This window comes from Triplophysa rosa, linkage group LG18, assembly GCF_024868665.1.
Source record: "Triplophysa rosa linkage group LG18, Trosa_1v2, whole genome shotgun sequence".
Taxonomy (NCBI): domain Eukaryota; kingdom Metazoa; phylum Chordata; class Actinopteri; order Cypriniformes; family Nemacheilidae; genus Triplophysa; species Triplophysa rosa.
The window spans coordinates 23111291-23129098 of NC_079907.1; the positions used below are offsets into that span (position 1 = coordinate 23111291).

The 17808-nt window shown below is 39.6% G+C and overlaps 1 protein-coding gene across 41 annotated transcripts in view; it reads right to left on the reverse strand.

The window, feature by feature from the left end:
* Window positions 1-17808, reverse strand: part of ank3b (ankyrin 3b) — a 124609-nt gene that overhangs the window by 73901 nt on the left and 32900 nt on the right. For 14 of the 41 annotated variants that reach the window (XM_057358011.1, XM_057357996.1, XM_057358005.1 and 11 more), the window contains exon 1: window positions 4750-5226. The exons of 4 other annotated variants lie outside the window; for them this stretch is intronic. In XM_057358011.1, coding sequence (XP_057213994.1) covers window positions 4750-4866 — 117 coding nt within the window. In that variant the 5' untranslated portion in view covers window positions 4867-5226. Of the gene's footprint in view, window positions 1-4749; window positions 5227-17808 lie in introns of those variants that run through there. 23 more of the 41 variants (XM_057358025.1, XM_057358024.1, XM_057358021.1 and 20 more) reach the window with 4 other exon arrangements.

Genomic DNA, 17808 nt, shown 5'->3' on the forward strand with positions numbered 1-17808 from the left:
CTCTCTCCCCCTCTCTCTCTCTCTCTCTCTCTCTCTCTCTCTCATTGAAAGTAAGAGGTCAAAGTTCACCAGGTGAACACGTCATCCCAGTGAGCCCCTGCTGTTGTAGATGCTGTTACTTCACCATTACGAGAAACATCTTTCCATCTTCATATCCTTTAAAACAGCCATGCCGTCGTTTTGCTTTGCAATCACCAACAGACAGTTCTGTGTGGTTTTTATATTGATATAAATTTATATTGGTTTTATTGATCAAGCTATTATTAGCGATTATTTTGCCCGCAGCTGGTTCTGAATTAAATCTGTCACAATCACGTCTTTAGAGAATTTGCATTCATAATAAAGTCTGTCGATCGCATGAAATATGGGGTATGAAAAAACTAACAGTGAAGCATTGAAACGTTTGCTTATAACGCTCCGCGGGGCATCAACATCAGCACCAACATGTGAAAATTTCGTTGCAGATGAGACACACCGGCTTTGCATTCACAAAACTAGGTAGGATGAATGCGTAGTTGTCTTTCCATTCCTCTTTGTATGCTATATTTTCACTGTCAACTTTCCTCTTTAGACTCTTTGATAGTGCCATTTTCTCTCACCATCTAGCTATCTTAAATGTTAACATCACTCTATTATTGTAGTTGCATTTTTCATCAATTAATTTATTAAATTATCCTTTGACTATGTTCTGGCCCGCCATTTAGCAGCAAATTTGTATTTTTGGCCCGATGCCAAACTTACCTGCCGACCCCTGCCCTACAGTGTCACAGGTCATTTATTAACTTAAAAAGGCAGTGAGTTGGTAAAATGGCATAATATCTAAATGCATGCTGATTTATATTAATATTTTGTTTATTGTTTTATTCATTTAATGGCATAAATCACTCATCTATTCTTTCATACGCATTGCAGACAAATCTTCTTATGATGGTGTTGTGTGAGGGCAAAGGCATTCAAGTATTAATTCACAAAAAATCATCCCGTTACAGTTACAGGATAAAAAAACAATGTTGCCTGATGTCACTGAAGAGCATTTATGTTTCCGTAAATGTAATGTAATCATCCCATTCGTCCATATTTAAATCTACATTACCAAAATGTCAATCTGTTCCTCTCACATAGCTTCATGTGACTTGAGAATATAGTCTATGAATATAGCACACAAGAAATGTGTATTACTTTAACTTTATGATATGTTTTGGTTACTTGTATGGAAGAGAAATTCATGTGAAACTGAAAAACATGAGTGCATAGAAATCAAAGCACCCTTTAAACGACCTTCCCAACTCTAATCACATTAATGAATGAATGAAGGGTGAACGAGAATGAGAATCTGTATTTGGTGACAAAGTATCCCGTCAGCCCCGGGTCAAAGCGAAGAGAGGGGCGGAGGTCCCGAGGGACCCCACTGCTCGCTCCTCAAACAATAGAGAGAGAGAGAGAGAGAGAGAGAGAGAGAGAGAGAGAGAGAGAGAGAGAGAGGAGGAGTCTGTGAATGACGCTCATGTTTAATAAGTGACAGGGGATTAATGAACCTGCTCAGTGTATTTGCTGAAAAACAGGGGGTGATGCTGGTGGCAGCATGTGTGTGTGTGGGGGGGTTAACCCCATCCCCCTTTTAAACCTGCATTTAATAACACATGGCAACAATACTGCACTCAGCACAACCACGCTAACAAAGATGAAGAGGGTTGAAGAGGTGAGGGGTGTGAGGGACACATCATTAAAATTAATTAACAGCAAAAGATTTTTGTTTCTACTGAAAATCTGAGGATTCTAATAATCAGACGTTTCGTAAATTAAAGCACTGAACTAGTATAAAGTTAATAAAAATTAAATAGTTTCAAGGTTTATACAAAATGTAATTGCTATAAACTGTAAGCAATGAATTGTTATTTTTGTTGAATTTTTATATATATTTTTCACAATGTGAATTTTTGTTCAATTTGAGCTATTTTGTTATGTGCTTTTTTCATTCTATCATTTACTTATTTTTTTAATATTGCTTATAGGTTTAATTTATCTAGTTTTAGTTGCGTTTTTATTTATGTCCAGTTAATATTTGCTGCTTTAGTCTTTTGAAAATTATCTTTTGTTTGATTTTAATTAGAGATGTTTTAATAGTGTTGTTGCACGGAAAAGACAGAAATGATTAAGTTCATCCTCATGGAAAAGTTCCACCATTAAAGGACTTTAAAGATAAAAAAACAATGTGCACTTAAAATCAGCAAATTCCTCATATTTTACAACGATTATGCTTCCTATGAGCTTAATCGCATTTTGATCAAAATATTGTGATTAGGCCTGCATGAAGTTTAATCGCAATATTGACTAAATCTGATCATAATGGCATGATGCGGGTGAATGTAAATCTAAATCTTATTATCTGATTCTGAAGTGTACACCAGTAACCAGACAGCTTTCATAAAATATGCTCATGGATCATTGTTTCATTACATGATGGTTGACTATGTGCCTGCCAGGCATGATTTATAAATCTACACTACTAGAATATGGAAATGTTTGTCATACAAACAAACACATATATCATTTACTGTCATGCGTCAGCGTGTCTGAAGGGAGACATGTTTCTACAACAAATCGTTTTCTATTTAGGGATGGGCTTTAAATGCACAATGATAAAATGAGAATGTCACATCATCTAAGTGTTTGTTGTGGTTTCTTTAAGCCGAGCAGTGAAAGTAAAGCCCTGCCAACAGCCAGAAGTAGCAGACTGAAATATGGATTTTTCCTTCGTGCTTCTGTCCTGAGCTAAACAACCCATACACTGCCAGAAGCATCCCGACACGTCATCATGTCCAGTAACGTCAGATCCCGCAGCAGGTCAGAGGACGGCGTGTACAACACGTGCATTAGTGACAATACAACACAACGAACGTTGAAAAGAAAAACTGTTTACTTTGAAGGAGGGACAGGACACAAATCTAGAGGATAATATACAGTAGAATATAAAAAACAACTACACAGAACAGCCTAGCAACCACATAGCGATGCGCTGGCAACCACCCGTAACACCCTGAGATCGTGGTGCACAGCCAATTTCTAGAAGAATGACTTCAACATACAGAATGAATCATGTGATCACGTTTGAGCTCTTTCTAGACACAGATCCATACACAACCCATCAGACGGATGAAGCCTAGTGATGTTTTAGTGGCTCACAGTACACACGCGATCAATAACCCAACACAATCTCTTCATGACCACAGCTGAACTGAGAGCTTTCTGCTTTCTTCTGTAGTATCGATGCCCTGAGTGAATGTTCACCGTCAGCATCATGTTGCAGTCCGTGTTTGTGTTTCAAACACAACCATTTTTATCAGCAGATTAAGTTATGTGTTTGAGCTTTAAATATGAAGCATCATTATTAAGTGTGAAATGAAAAGTTCAATGAAATAATACATTATATTAAATATATATGATATTTCCGCCTTTTACTGTAATGATCACATCTGACATCACAAAACCTCCCAGTGGGTTCTCCGAGAATCTTGTCACATCACGGCAGCAGTCGTTATTGTTCTGTTCTATTGAAAGTGTGATCATTATGGTCTGCTGAAGGTTCTCTGATGTGACCTTGTCATTCAGCTCTGCTGAGTCAACGACATGCGTGAAGTCCTCGTGTGTAGTCACACACACATCAATGACACGCGCCCCGCCGAACGACGCTTTAGACCTTGAAGAGGGTGAAGAGAGGTTAAAAACATGACATGATGTCCTGTGAGGAGCTGATGTGTTCAAATAAAAAGACACACGATCTTGTAATATAACAAGCTGTCAGAATCATCATCATACTTCTGCTTATTAACACACAATAGACGTGCGCGTGCTTCTGGAGTTCAAGTGGTGCCCACAACGCCAAATTCATCGTCTTCGCATGTAACTGAAATCGCCGAGCACGTCAGAGAATGAGTGAACAGAATGAAACTCGCAGTCATAACTGAAGAGAGAACAGTATTATCTGTGACGTTCCACAGAACACACACGGGATTCTGGACACTTATAGGTTTGGGTTGGTCCGTTTGAAACCGGGCTGTGAGAGAAGCAGTCTCGCATGTAGATGTGTGGAGAGATGCTGAGCTGTGACTAATGAGAGATGGGTTGATGTGGGTTAGTAATGGGATTGAGGCTAGCTGGGACGGGGGCGGGGGTAATCTTTTATAAAGCCCACGGGAGAGCGTTCGTGAGCCCCCGGGCGTCTGGACGCACGATAAAAATGACGGCAGTCACGCATCAATATGGAGAACGAATCCCACCGCAGACCGAAGACAAAAACACACGCACGCATCTCCCAACCCAAGCGTCATCAACGCCCAACAGATTCCAACAAGACGTGCCGTTTTCAACCCGGCGCCGTCTGCAAAGTTCAATCATCAACTTTCATATGCTAACAGCGTTATTTAATTCTGCACGTCCAGCCAACGCTGACAAATAACACGGAGGTAAAAATCTGTAAACGCGCCCCCTGAGAAAATGTTCTGTGTTCTGCATTCTGGGTGCGTTTCATCTTTGTCAGACACATGCTGGTCCTATAAATAATCCTCTCCCATCCACACGGGACACATCCAGCCTACAAAACTCACACTTCCATCTCTCTCCTTTCATTTCCTTTAAAAAACCACTTTTTCCCACACGCGCGTGTGTGTGTGCACCACCTCTCCGATTCTTCTAGACAGCCCACCCATCCCTAAAGCTCCACAAAACACCAGCCTCCAGACCCACAGGTACCTTTTTCTTGGGCTCCCGGATCCTTTTTTTGACCTTTTTCTTCTTGTCTTTCTCCTCCTGGGCGGCTGCAAGTTCTAAATCCGCCTTTTTCTTCAGATGGGACGCGGCCTGTGCCATGGCGCGGAGCTGGTGTGAGATTTCCTTTCATGAAGTGAAGAATCTCCGGGCAGTGCTGAGCTCTATCCCTCTGAAGAAAACACAAAGGCAGCGAGCGTCTCTCACACACCCTCTGGAGGCTCTTCGTGTTCCTGCGAGCAGCGCGAGAACCCAGAAGCTGCCTCAGTGTGAGAGCGGATGGACAGACGTCTCAAGAAGAAGAGAATTTCCTCGCTGCCTTTCTCCAGGCTCTTCTGGTCCTACCTGAACCCATCCCAACTGGACAGAGAGAGAGAGAGAGAGAGAGAGAGAGAGAGAGGGAGAGGGTGGAGGGCAGCAGGGATGGAGAATCTTGCGCTCGTTTCCTTCACCGCCAGCTGGAAGTGTCTGTGGGAGGGGATGAACGGGGGGGTTCACGCACACGCATCGCACACACACGGATGACTGGGAACGGGACGTCTGTGTTGAACCGTCATTATTACCTTCTTATACTGCAAACAGCTTCATGTGGAAAAGATCTCTGTGGTGTTTGTCACTAAAATGACTAAACATCAGTATTTTTTATTTTTGTTTCCATACGAGTACAACTACACACGCCTAAAACAAGTTATAATACAAGCAAAATGATGTGAGCTATTCAAATCGATCAGTATTTCTTATCGAATCGTTAAATTACACATAGAAGGCAAAATGTTTGTGCGGAAAAACATCCACGCAGCCAATCCCATCATATTTTGCATTTAATGTACAACCAATGGGGTTGAAAATCTGTGAAAAACAGACAGAGAGTCAAACACGGCCGGGGAAAACATACATGTTTGGTTACTGTATTGTTCCTTTAATGCCGATGAAACCTAAAATCATGAGTAAAAAATGACAGTTTGGTGTAACTTTGCACATATTATCACATCATGACCCAGATATTGGTTTGACTGTATGAGCAGGTCCTTCTGATCAGTTCTCCTCTTCCAGTCACGCGCGCCACAAAAGAAAATGATTTCACAAAAGTCAAGATACGTTCTCTGTGTATCCTGCGGTCTCCATTCTGAAGCAAATTTATCACGTTAATAATCTTTAGATATTTTCCTAGAAAGAATGTTTTGGGAGATTTCATGTCGCACGTTTGAGGTGATGTCGAAGCCTCGCTGCGGTTCATAATGTGGTTTCATACACACGCGCGTTGTGTGTGTGTGTGTTATGTACAGTACTGTTCACATGTTCTGTGACCACCTGAGCCCATGACTGCAGTCGCTGAATATTAATGAGATGACAGAGGGTGGGATGGACGCTTGCCATTGGCTGAATGAGGACGAGCCGTGTCATTGGCCGATAAGAACACAGAACAGGACAGAGATGTGAAATGCAGCAGTGAAAGCACATTAACTCTCATCTCTGCCGCACCAACATTTTCAGTCTGTTACCGGGCAAACGTCACGATTTTCACATTTACAACCGACAGAAAGAGAGAGAGAGAGATTAAATCTCATGCAAATGTGTACCAAATCATTAAATCCCTAATTAAAACATATTAACAAAGGTTTTAGAGAAAGACTCTGTTAGTCTAATGAGAATATAGAGGCAGAGAAAAGTGGTAACACTTTACATTAAGGTTCCCTTTATAAAGCATTTGTAAATGTGTTCATTAATAATGAATAAGTCGTTTACAAATGCATTATAAAGCAGTTATAACTGCGTAAATAAAAAGGGATTCTAACGAAATACCTGCCAAACAGTGAGACATTTTTAACTCACGTGTTATAAATGCTTAATAAACGTGAATACTTCACAGGCGTCCACTTTTCTTTGAAGTGCACTTTCATGGGCGGTCAATACTTCTAAATATATGACTCACATCAGAGATGTAGCCTTGTGAGCCAGCATTCTGTTTTTCTACAATAAATAATTGTTTTCTGGTTTTGATTAAGTATTGGAAGAAATTGAATCATTAATAAAACATCATGAACAAACAAGTTTACAACAACCTTTGTGCATTTTGTGTTGAAAAGTGATCAAAAGTTTGATGAATTTATCTTGGTAAGCAAGATAAGCTTTGGATGAGCATCATCATCTGAAGGCATTCTGGAGCGCACCGGAAGACATTGGGAATCGGATCAGGTCAGCAACATGGTTTGAAAAGTGACATAAGACATAAAATGTACAATAAAAAGAAAAACCATCATAACACCCTACAGTCTCCCATCTGACAGCCTATTTTGCAGACAACATCAAGATAATAATGAATCTGCTTTCGAGTCAAATAAATAATGAATAAATACATTGTGTACAATACAACATGTGAGTTAAAATGGCTCACTATTTGGCAGGAATTTCATTAGAATCCTTTTTTATTTATGCAGTTATAACTGCTTTATAATGCTTTTGTAAATTACTTACTAATCTTATTAAACTCATTAACCAATCCCTACATTCCAAGTTCTGATATTCCCAGATAACAACCGCTCAAAACTAATAACACATGCACAGCAAAATCGGCAGTGTTAAAAAAGGTCAAATTAACTCTCACAGTGTATATATAATCCACACTTCGATAGTGGTAACCCGAATAGTGCAAATCATTTTGAAAGTATAAATATTTCCTTTAAAACGGCCCTAACACACGCGGTTTCTGCCAATCTCATATTAATCTTGAGTACCTATAGAGTAGTACTGCATACTTCATATTTTCAAAGAGTATTTAGTTTGATCACATTTATTAAAGATAGATACAGCTGTACGATTATTTCCGAAAGCATACGGCGCGTGCGGGGGGGGGGGGAGGGGTAGACTGAACTAAAGCACGTGCGCACCCATTGCCAACAAAACACAGACATCAGTTTCACTCACCGCATGCGGTTCATGTCCGGCATCTTATAGCGCTGGGACGGCTCCATATATCAGTTTCAAACCATCTCCAAATCCAGCGTTATATCCACCGTTTACATAACATTCATCACCCAAATGCACTGAACTAACAAACACCTGAACTGCTCTCTCTCTCTCTCTCCTGCACACAAGTGAAAGTGACATCTGCGCATGCTCCTTCTCCTCCTCTCCGTGCTGCCGCGTGGGCGTGCCGCGTGCTTTTCCAGGAGAATTGTCCAATAAGGGACTAAGAAAGATTGTTACAAAACAGTTTTATATGTTCGAAAAAAACTTTCTGAAACCTGTACGATCGCTGGGGGAGTGTATCGCCCAACTGGTTTTTTGACAAGTTGACCATGTTAAGCATGAGAAGACAGCACGTTTAACAGTGTAAAGAAGTCAGAATGCATGACACATTGTTGCACCACCCCACATACATACATATTTGACATTACGTTTACAAATGATTAAACCACGTTGTGTGTTCATGGCATTTGAGTGTTGTGTTTTACCTTAAAATGGAAAGTAAACAAGTTTTCCAATCAATAAAATTAGCAAAAAAAATATTTAAATAGATATATAAAATATTTCATTTATTACACTTTACAGCCAATCAACATGTTATCTTCTGTCCCTGTTGAACTTCTGCAACATTTCAAAGCTGCCAGTCATACACACCGCTCCAAAAACAAACCATTTCTGACCATTTTGTGCTTGCTATTAACAAACTGATATTGGAACAATAATGTTATATATACAGTAGTTTGTTACTTTTGTTTGTTTTTGTTCTTTGTTTGTAAAAAACACTGTCTACAATTTTTTTTTTGCATTTTTCTCAATCAATGTTTGTGTCCGTCCAGAAGACATACATATGGATTGTAGTAAATCAAACAAACCCCATACGATTCTGCTCATGGATTCTCTTTGGTAAGCGTCACAAACAAACTCAAAATACTTGTATGACCTTTTTCAAAAGAGAATTCTGGCAATGTTCTTTACAATCAGAATTCATAGGGACCGCAGCAGTCAAGCCCTGAAATAGCCCAAACCATAAAACCACACCACAATGTCTTGAAAACTCAAAGCCACAAGATCGCTGTGTATAAAGAACAGATTTCTCTAAAGACAAGTCAAAGATTCTTCTCTGCTGCTCTTAAAATATGTCGTCGGGTTTGACATGAATGATGCTGGATGGCAGATTTGATTGGAATAATGACTAAACACCTGCTTTGTGATCAATGGAAGAGAGAAATCTCGCAGGTTTTCTCGCAGCATCATGACAGAATTTTGTTCCTTGATGCAGAAGATTTCTCAACCCACAGCACCACTGTATTACACTCAATACACACGTTCAATAATTCATACTTCAGTATCGACCATGAGACTCTGTAAGCAAATACAAAAGTGTTGGAACATCATGACTGCACACAGAGTGAAAAGAAGGAAATCCCCCCCCCACACACACACACACTCCCGCTATTGTGAATTACAGACTGCTGAATCAGCCAAACCATCTGCAGCAATTCAAATCAAACAGACAAACATTTACGAACACACACACACACACACACACACACACACACACACACACACACACACACACACACACACACACACACACACACACACACACACACACACACACACACACACACACACACACACACACACAAATGTTGTTTTTCTATACTGGTGACTTTATTGATTTACATTCTGCTTGAACATTCCAGAGGTGTGTTGGAGCAGGTTGAAGTGGGTTCGTGTTCTGTGTTTCATATAGAATGAAAGAGTTGAAGTGATGTAGTAAATGTTGCTGCAGTAACACATTTACAGGTGAACTGGTGAAGACTGCAGTGAGTTTCAGTCCAGCCGCCGTCAGCTGACTCCACATTTACAGAAGTAGGTCAGAGTGATCAAATACAGCAGGAATCCACAACGTCCTGAGCATCTCTGCTCTCAACACAAACTCACAAACTCCAGCTCCAGGTATCTTTTAGGGTTGGGAATCGAAAATCAATTCCAATTTGGAATCGGAATCGGAATCGAAAGGCTAGGAATCGGATCGGAAACAAAAGGAACTGGAATCGGATACTTGAATTCCTCTGATCAATTCCTGTGTGCAAATTTTCAGAAAAGTTTTGTCTCAATAAAAGCCCTTATGAAAATGAACAATATTTTTACTATAGTGAGCATAGTTTAACTATAGTATTTGCATTAAAAAGCACAGGAAGCACAAATGAACCACAGTGAGTCTCTGTGGAAATAAATGATGTCCACATTTCCTTCGATCATGTCCCTTCAACAGTCGTGGTTTCTGTCTGCATGTGCTGTAGACACACAGAGTAGAATGACATCATCATAACACAATAAGCTCCGCCCATCCATGTTTGAGTGAGGATGGCACACATTGTCACACGGTGACGCTGTAATGATACTGTATTTTCCTCGCCTTTTTTTAGTTGAACACGAACACCTTTTGTACTAGAACGATGACCTACAAAACAGTATTAGCATTTCTCACCGGACACTTTCTAGAATCTTCATGTTTTCAGACTAGGACCAATGAGAGGAAGAGACAAAGACATGACCTCATCTGTATCTCTGGCTCCCTCTTTTGGACAACTTGAGAAATACATCATAACGTATCAAACAATAACAACAAAGCATTGCAGAAATCCTTTGTGTTTACATAAGATATTTTGGCAGCATATGGTCTGAACGTTAAAAATGAAGCTAAATGCTCATGTAACATGCAATACAAATCCTTACATGGCTCACAATATTAAATACACCATCAGTTGAGCTCTTATGTCTAAATATTATAGACTGGTTTAACGAGACTTACCCACATGTTGTGGTGCAGAATAAACAGTCGGTTTGAGGAGAAAGTGCGCACAGATCAACTGGTCAGACTCACATTCACATTAAAAATAAACTGTGAAGTGAAGATGTTTAAATATGTACATTTCACTATAGAATTTCAACTAGAGTTAATTGTTTTAAACAATTTTAATAATAATTGTGATTGCCTTCGATTTGAGTTTAGCCAGAAACGACTCAATGCATTTGCCCCGTTTAACCAATAGAGGGCAGCACTGAAACGACAAACGGCAAATAATGTCATCAATTTTATGTTTAAAAAATAAATACACCACCGGTCAAAAGTTTAGAGTCATATTTTTCTCAACATTTTAAAACAAAATCATCAAAACTATAGAATTAACAACATTGTCATTTTGGGGAAAATGTGACAAAAATCCGTCACATTTAATCATCTTCAAATGCTAAACCATTTTGAAACAAATGTGCTGTTGACATTTAATCAAAAGAACATTTTAAAAACTCATTACAGACAAACGCCTTCAGATCAATAGGTTTGTAAAGTCAAATGACCCAAAATTTCTGGAGGGTATAAACCAGAAATCAACAGAAAGAATCTGAAAGTACCATAAAGAGCAAAGTGAACTTTAGTCTGTGTTCACCGTACTGCTGAAAAGTCTGGTGTGCTTTGATGTGCTCTGTTCTCTCCAAGATCTCAGAGAGTAATGGAAAGATTAATGAGCTCATGTCCAAATCTGACAGCCATTAACGTCTGCTGCTTCAATCTGAACGGATTAAGTCAACGTACATCAAATGATCTGCCTTGACCACAGTCAGTCACATCTGAGTCAGAAACATCAGTCAGCACAACACACTCCAGGTCATTCTGTGTCAGACCAACTGAAGCATACTGCTCATTCATACAGCACAGATCAGTATCAGAGTCAACCAATACATCATCACAAAGTATCCATTACTATTTACAAAATAAAAGACACAAAGGACAAAGTTTATCATTAGCCCTTGTTGAAACTTTAAACGGTCATGTTGAACCATTACACATGCCAATAAAAGATTCTGTGTAACGTGTTAGACTAGAAATCGAGAACACACTTTGTCTTGATGTTGTTACACTGAGCATGATAGCGATCTGTCCCACCCTCTTTAAATACACTCCCTCGGATCTATCTGTGTGAGAAACAAACACACATTCCGGCTGTCATTTACTCTCTAATTTCATGAAATGAAACCTGTATTCAGATATTGTCGGATCATAACAGGTTTGTCTTCAGTGACGTCTCATTCTCGAGGGGTCGCCAGCTATAGCTACAGAGAGAGTAAAACAAACTCTTCCCAGATAGCACAATCCATCTGGTTTACGTCTATTTGACGTCTGCATTTACATCTGCATTTACATCTGTAATACATAGTTTGCTCATCTGCAATACGTCTCGGAGACGTCTGAACGTCTGTGATACGTCTGCTAAAGATCTGGAGATCTGCTGCATAAAAACATCTGCTAAACATCTTAGAAAGAGCTGCTTTACATCCATTCTAAATCATAAACATCTTACAGACATCTTATAGATGTCTATATGATGTCTGACAGCAGACGTCTCCGAGACGTATTGCAGATGAGCAAACGATGTATTGTAGATGTCTTGCAGATGTAAATGCAGACGTCAAATACACGTAAGCCAGATGTATGTGTGCTATCAGGGTTTATTTATTTAGTTTGGAAGGTAAATATTAAGTACAGAAGTCTTGATCCGGTTACTCACTCCTGTGTATAATGTCAGTTTCTGCACACTAAACGAGGCGTGTCAAGCTGTCACATGTCTTTATCTTGTTCAAATACCGCTGGAGCTGCAGATTCTTATCTTCACGAGGTCTTATTTCTTTATGTGCTGTCTGCAGAACAAAGGGTGAGGAGAGGTTTCTTCTGTGCATCCAGTGCTCGAATTGAAGGGGGGCTGGGGGGATCCGGGACCCCCCATAAGAAGTAAAAAATAGACAGATATTTTTATTTGAGTAAAAATGATAATGACAAATGTGATTAAATTCGTGCAATGGATATGGCATTTACAATCATTAATATTAAGTTTGTTTACGGGCTAGTTGTCATGTCTCTTTAAATTTTAAACGCCCCGCCCCACGTCTAAAGACCGCTAAGCGCAGGACATCGTTGACATGACTGCTTGATTGGCGTCGCTCCGGTGAAGCTCACTTCAGATAAAAAATGGAGAATAATAAACCTGCAGTCGCAGTCGGGAAGAGGAAGCTTCTACTTTTTTGAGGGGTAATTTCCTCTCTCTTTATATCTTTCTACTATGTTATCAACTCCATGTCGGGGCTTTTGTATTTCTTGTGTGAATTATTATTAGGTCTGGTTCTGGGGTGCTAGAGATCTCGATGAAGATGAGTGACAGCTTTTAGTCATTATAAAGGGAGTGTTTCTGTGCTATATATAATCCATTCAGAATTATATAAAACTTGTTTTTCATGCTGATAAGACCAACAGCCACATACACGCTGCAAAGTTTCGGGAATTACATCGGCATATTAATGCGGGATTCACTCTTGAAATACAGTAGCTATGATTGACATATTGATAGCCATAGTTAGTTCCTGAAGAAAGCAGACTTTAGGACTGAAATGGTTGACTAGTCTGCTGACTGACTCATAACAGTCCCTTGCCGCCACCTACTGGACGTAACTGTAAACTGCACTGAAATCGTTGAAAAATCCCCACAACACTAACACACAGACTGACAGCCGGTCTTGTCACAATATATATTTTTAATATCTAACAAACTAGTTTCTTGCATTTAAACAAGTCTTTTGGAACAAACATTATTATCACAAAGTGTCAATCATCCAGTTGTTTTTAGGGGAAACAGTAAATACTACATTGGTAAATAATCCTAGAATTATTCTGTTGGACGTACACTGCTGTTCAAAAGTCCTTTCTGTTCACCAAGCCTGCACTGATTTGATCCAAAATACAGTAAAAGAAGCCTGTTCTTTTATGTGAGCCTGTTTTTAATAAATTGTATATAGTTTTGCAAATTATGATCAAATATATTGTGTATTTGGTATAAATTGTATATTGCAAAACTAACCCCCCACTCCACCAAAAAAAAGTGTTATGGTGGGGACCCCCCACAAGACTTGATTCAACCCGAGCACTGTGTGCATCTATAAGCTTCGAGTGTGAAGTGTTCATAAACTGACCCTAACATCCTCTCACAGCACGAGAGACAAAGACTTCAAATCATTCTCAAGACCATGTCAGATATTCATCTTTCAAAGCTGTTAATATGAGTAATGAGGGAATATTCACTTCCATACTGCAGTTATCCGCTGGGTTTTCAATGTTTGACAAAGGCGAAGGACGGCAAAGAAGACTCTGTATGGGCCGCCAGCAGGGATATTGTACAGACCTCCGGCCCATTAGGCCAATTGGTTTGTCAGTGTGTGTGTGTGTGTGTGTGTGTGTGTTTGTGTGCAAACTCTGCATATTTTAGCCTGTGTATGTGCTATTCTGTGAGCTCAACCATATTTGCTTGAATGAATACTTTTATTATTAATTTTAACAATTATAATTAACTAATAAGTGGTCAGTACTGAACGTGCTTAATCTGTCCTGAAATTTTGCTGAATCTGTTTCATTTGTCCAGAGTCTGCTGTGCTCCTGTCCTCAATATTTTCTTAACCTGTTCTGAGTCTGCGCTTAATCAATACAGAATCTGTACTAAATCTGTGCTGAATCTGCACAGTTTCCTCATCAACTGGGAGCTCATGGTCTGTATTGAAGTGTTTACACATTATCATTCAAACCAATCTCTTATTGAGAATGTAAACAGGATCTTTACTTCCAGAAGCAATGGTTCTATTTTGAGCACACAGGTGACGGCGGGACCCTGCAAATCCCCTTCAGATAACCACTGTCACTTCACATGTCTGCAACATTTGTGAATGTTTCATTTTCCAGACGGGCCTTGTCCTTTCTGACATTCCTTTATCAGCACAAATGAAGGTGCCAATGACAAATAAATACAGGCTGAACTCACACGGCTAGAGTTTTAAGGTACCGTCATGGCAACGTGCCCTTCACAAATGTGTCTTAACAGAGATGACCCTGTTTTCTGTGAAACTCAATCTGTCACATGACAAAGAGGAGTCAGACGGTCCAGAATTACGCCGGAGGAGATGTGAAGCGATTATCCAGACTGACGGCTGAGAGAATAATCAGGAGGAGTTCAGTTTCTCTAACATCTGTGTGCTTGAGCAGTTACTGTAGTAAAGCTGTGTGGGCTTCAGTGAAAACACACACACAATCATGAGTGTTTGGGTGACGTTTGAGTTCAGGCAGGTGAAAAATAAAATAGGAAAAATACTTTTGTAGCAGTTATGTACAGATGATCATACTTAAGGCAGTGTTTCTCAACCAGGTGGCCAGGTCTCACTTGGGAATCTACTGAACAAACTTCCAAAGGGTCAAGATTACTTCAAATGATTTTGAATAAGAAAAAACAAGCATTGAATTTCAAACTTTACTACAGTTTACTATTCTATATAAGTATATTTTCATGTAGAAAAAAGTCAATAAAGTCACATAGATTCCCTGATTTCTTACTGTAAAATAGATCAAACCTATAACACAAGTACTGCACCTCAAGCCCTATAGCCTGTATTGATAGAAAAGAAAGTGATGTACCGCATGTACTGTAGTAAAAGCACAAACCAAAGCAACTTTGCTAATAGGATACACTGTGGCAGGTTTCCAACAAACTAGTAGGCCTATACTGTAATATATGCCCTCGCTAACAAAGACGACGTAAAGAGTGCAGGCCTCCCTGCCAAGCAAAGATTTATGATGCTGGCTAAAAGAGAACCAAACGTCAACTGCTCGCCGGTGCTGAGCTGACACTCCATACAGCTAGATCTGCTAAAAAGCGAAATGAATGACAGTGCTCGGCTAATCTGCTGATCTGGCTACGCTAGGCCTCATCAAGCGCTCGCGATCATTTAAGCCACAATGTCACATATAGTATGGCATATCATTCGGATGGCTTATCCGGTCCAGACACGAGCAGCGCGTGCGTGTGATGTTGTGAGGGAACGGCTAACGTCAGCCTCACTCTCTTCCGCTGTCACCTCGCGTCTCAAACACCTCATCATCAGCGTACATCACTGTCCCATCAACACACACTCCACAAACCAGAACCACAGCCCAAATATCCTGAAACTGCGGAGTAATAAAGACATGTTTTAAAGACATACTTCACACATACACATGCTGCCTGAATAACTGCGTTTAACCAGATCATCTAACATCCAAACTGATCAAAATGATCAGCAGACACGTGCAGTTTTATTCAACACTACTTTAAAGTGAGTCGTAATGCACTGCCACTGTAATAAATCCAATCAAGCCTTATTCAGGACATCATCTCCTGATGTTTTCTGTTAAACAGGTCTGGAGTGACATGATGAGTCAACGATGAAAGAAAGGTCAACTATTTCTTCATGTCATTATTCACTGAAAAGCCTTTGTGCTTTATTTATATGTCATGATGTGGAAGAGTGTGGAGTTGAATAATAGATCCATACCCCTTCAGTGGACAGAAGAATCACATTACAAGAGTTCTTCAGATCTAATGTGAATCGCTCAGTTCTGACACTAATATTATTAGTACACACCTCTGCAGATCTGCTCTTATGATTTCTGGCTTCAGTCCAAGGATCTTTGTGCTGCTTTGACAGAAATAAGTGCTTATTTCCTCACTCAGAGGGGTTATGAAATGAAACATTGCCATCCAACTAAAAGTGCAGATGTGAGCTACTGCATTTATTAAAAATGAACGAATTACTGCTGTCTCACCACCCTGACAAACTCTAAACCTTCGCAGTATTCATGCTTACTGGAGAAATCAACTAGAGCTCGTCTCAGTCATACCTGATTCAGTTTGAGAACATAATGTCCGCGGAAGCAATATTGTGCATTAAACACTCTGATGTGTCAGCTTATTGCCTTTCTGAAACGAGTGAATACTCTCAGAGCCCATCCTAGACGTCTGGGGACCCTTGTCATAGATCAACATAACTGTAAACTACAAGAAATAAAAATGTAAATAATTGTTTACCTAAAGTAACGCGTGGCTCTGGAACCATCTAGCTGTCAAAAAAAATAAAACTAACTAATAAAACTGGTTTTTACTAACCAAATGAGTGATTAACAAAAACAAAACATGATCAATATAGTTTACTCAAGAAAGCTAAACATACGAAAACACATCAATAAATCTCTAAATGTGATGACACAAAAATGACATATTAGATGGGCAAACATACAGTGGATTGCAGCGGTGTGACTCACATGTTTCGTGACTCTAAGTCATTCCCTGTAAATGCTATTGAAGTTAGAAACGTGTAAATTAACGTGTAGTCTATGTAACTTTGGAGACGGTCCCTAAATTCAGACTATCGAACGTCAAACCAACTTTATGCCAGTGGATAAATACTGAATTTGTAAATCTGTACTTGCACAATTTGGCAAAACTAAATAAGACTTTGAAATAGTAGAAAAACACATGCCTCCTTGTTCTTTTGCTTCGCTCTGTTTTATAGCCATGGCCATATGTAAACATGCATCACCACATCACGCGCATGTCATCACCTGCCGCGCACCACACGATGTACGAGACCAAGTAGGTCAAAGTAATTCAATAAATTAAGTATTAACCCGCAAGTTATACAAATAGCGTCTTGTATACATTATAGTGTTTTTGATTCGGCCCTGCGCAACCTGCGTAGTCTGCGTATAGGGAGGATCGGCTCTGAATACTCTTCCTTTGGAAATGGTCTGAAAATGACATTATCTATATTAAAAGTGTTTACTTATGACTATAAAAGAATGACTAAAGTGCTTCCCAAACAGAAAGGCCATAATAAATCTTGATATAACTTTCAGAGGCACATGTTGTGCTTGTGTTAAGTGAACAGTGCAATGATGAAGGGTTGTTATGGGTGGTTGCCAGGGCATTGCCGTGTGGTTGCTAAGGTGTTGCTGTGAAAAATGTGTCTAGAGCTGTCTGTCACAGAGACAGGTGTGATCACTCAGGATGCTTGTTTCAGTCATAGCTTGTTTTAAAGGGTCCCCACACAGTTTCAGCCATGCATTTCACTTTTCCTGTTACGTTTGGTTATTGCATATGGCATATTTTTCAACAAAAAAACCCAAATCATCTTACCCATGAAGAGCAATTTCTAGCCAAC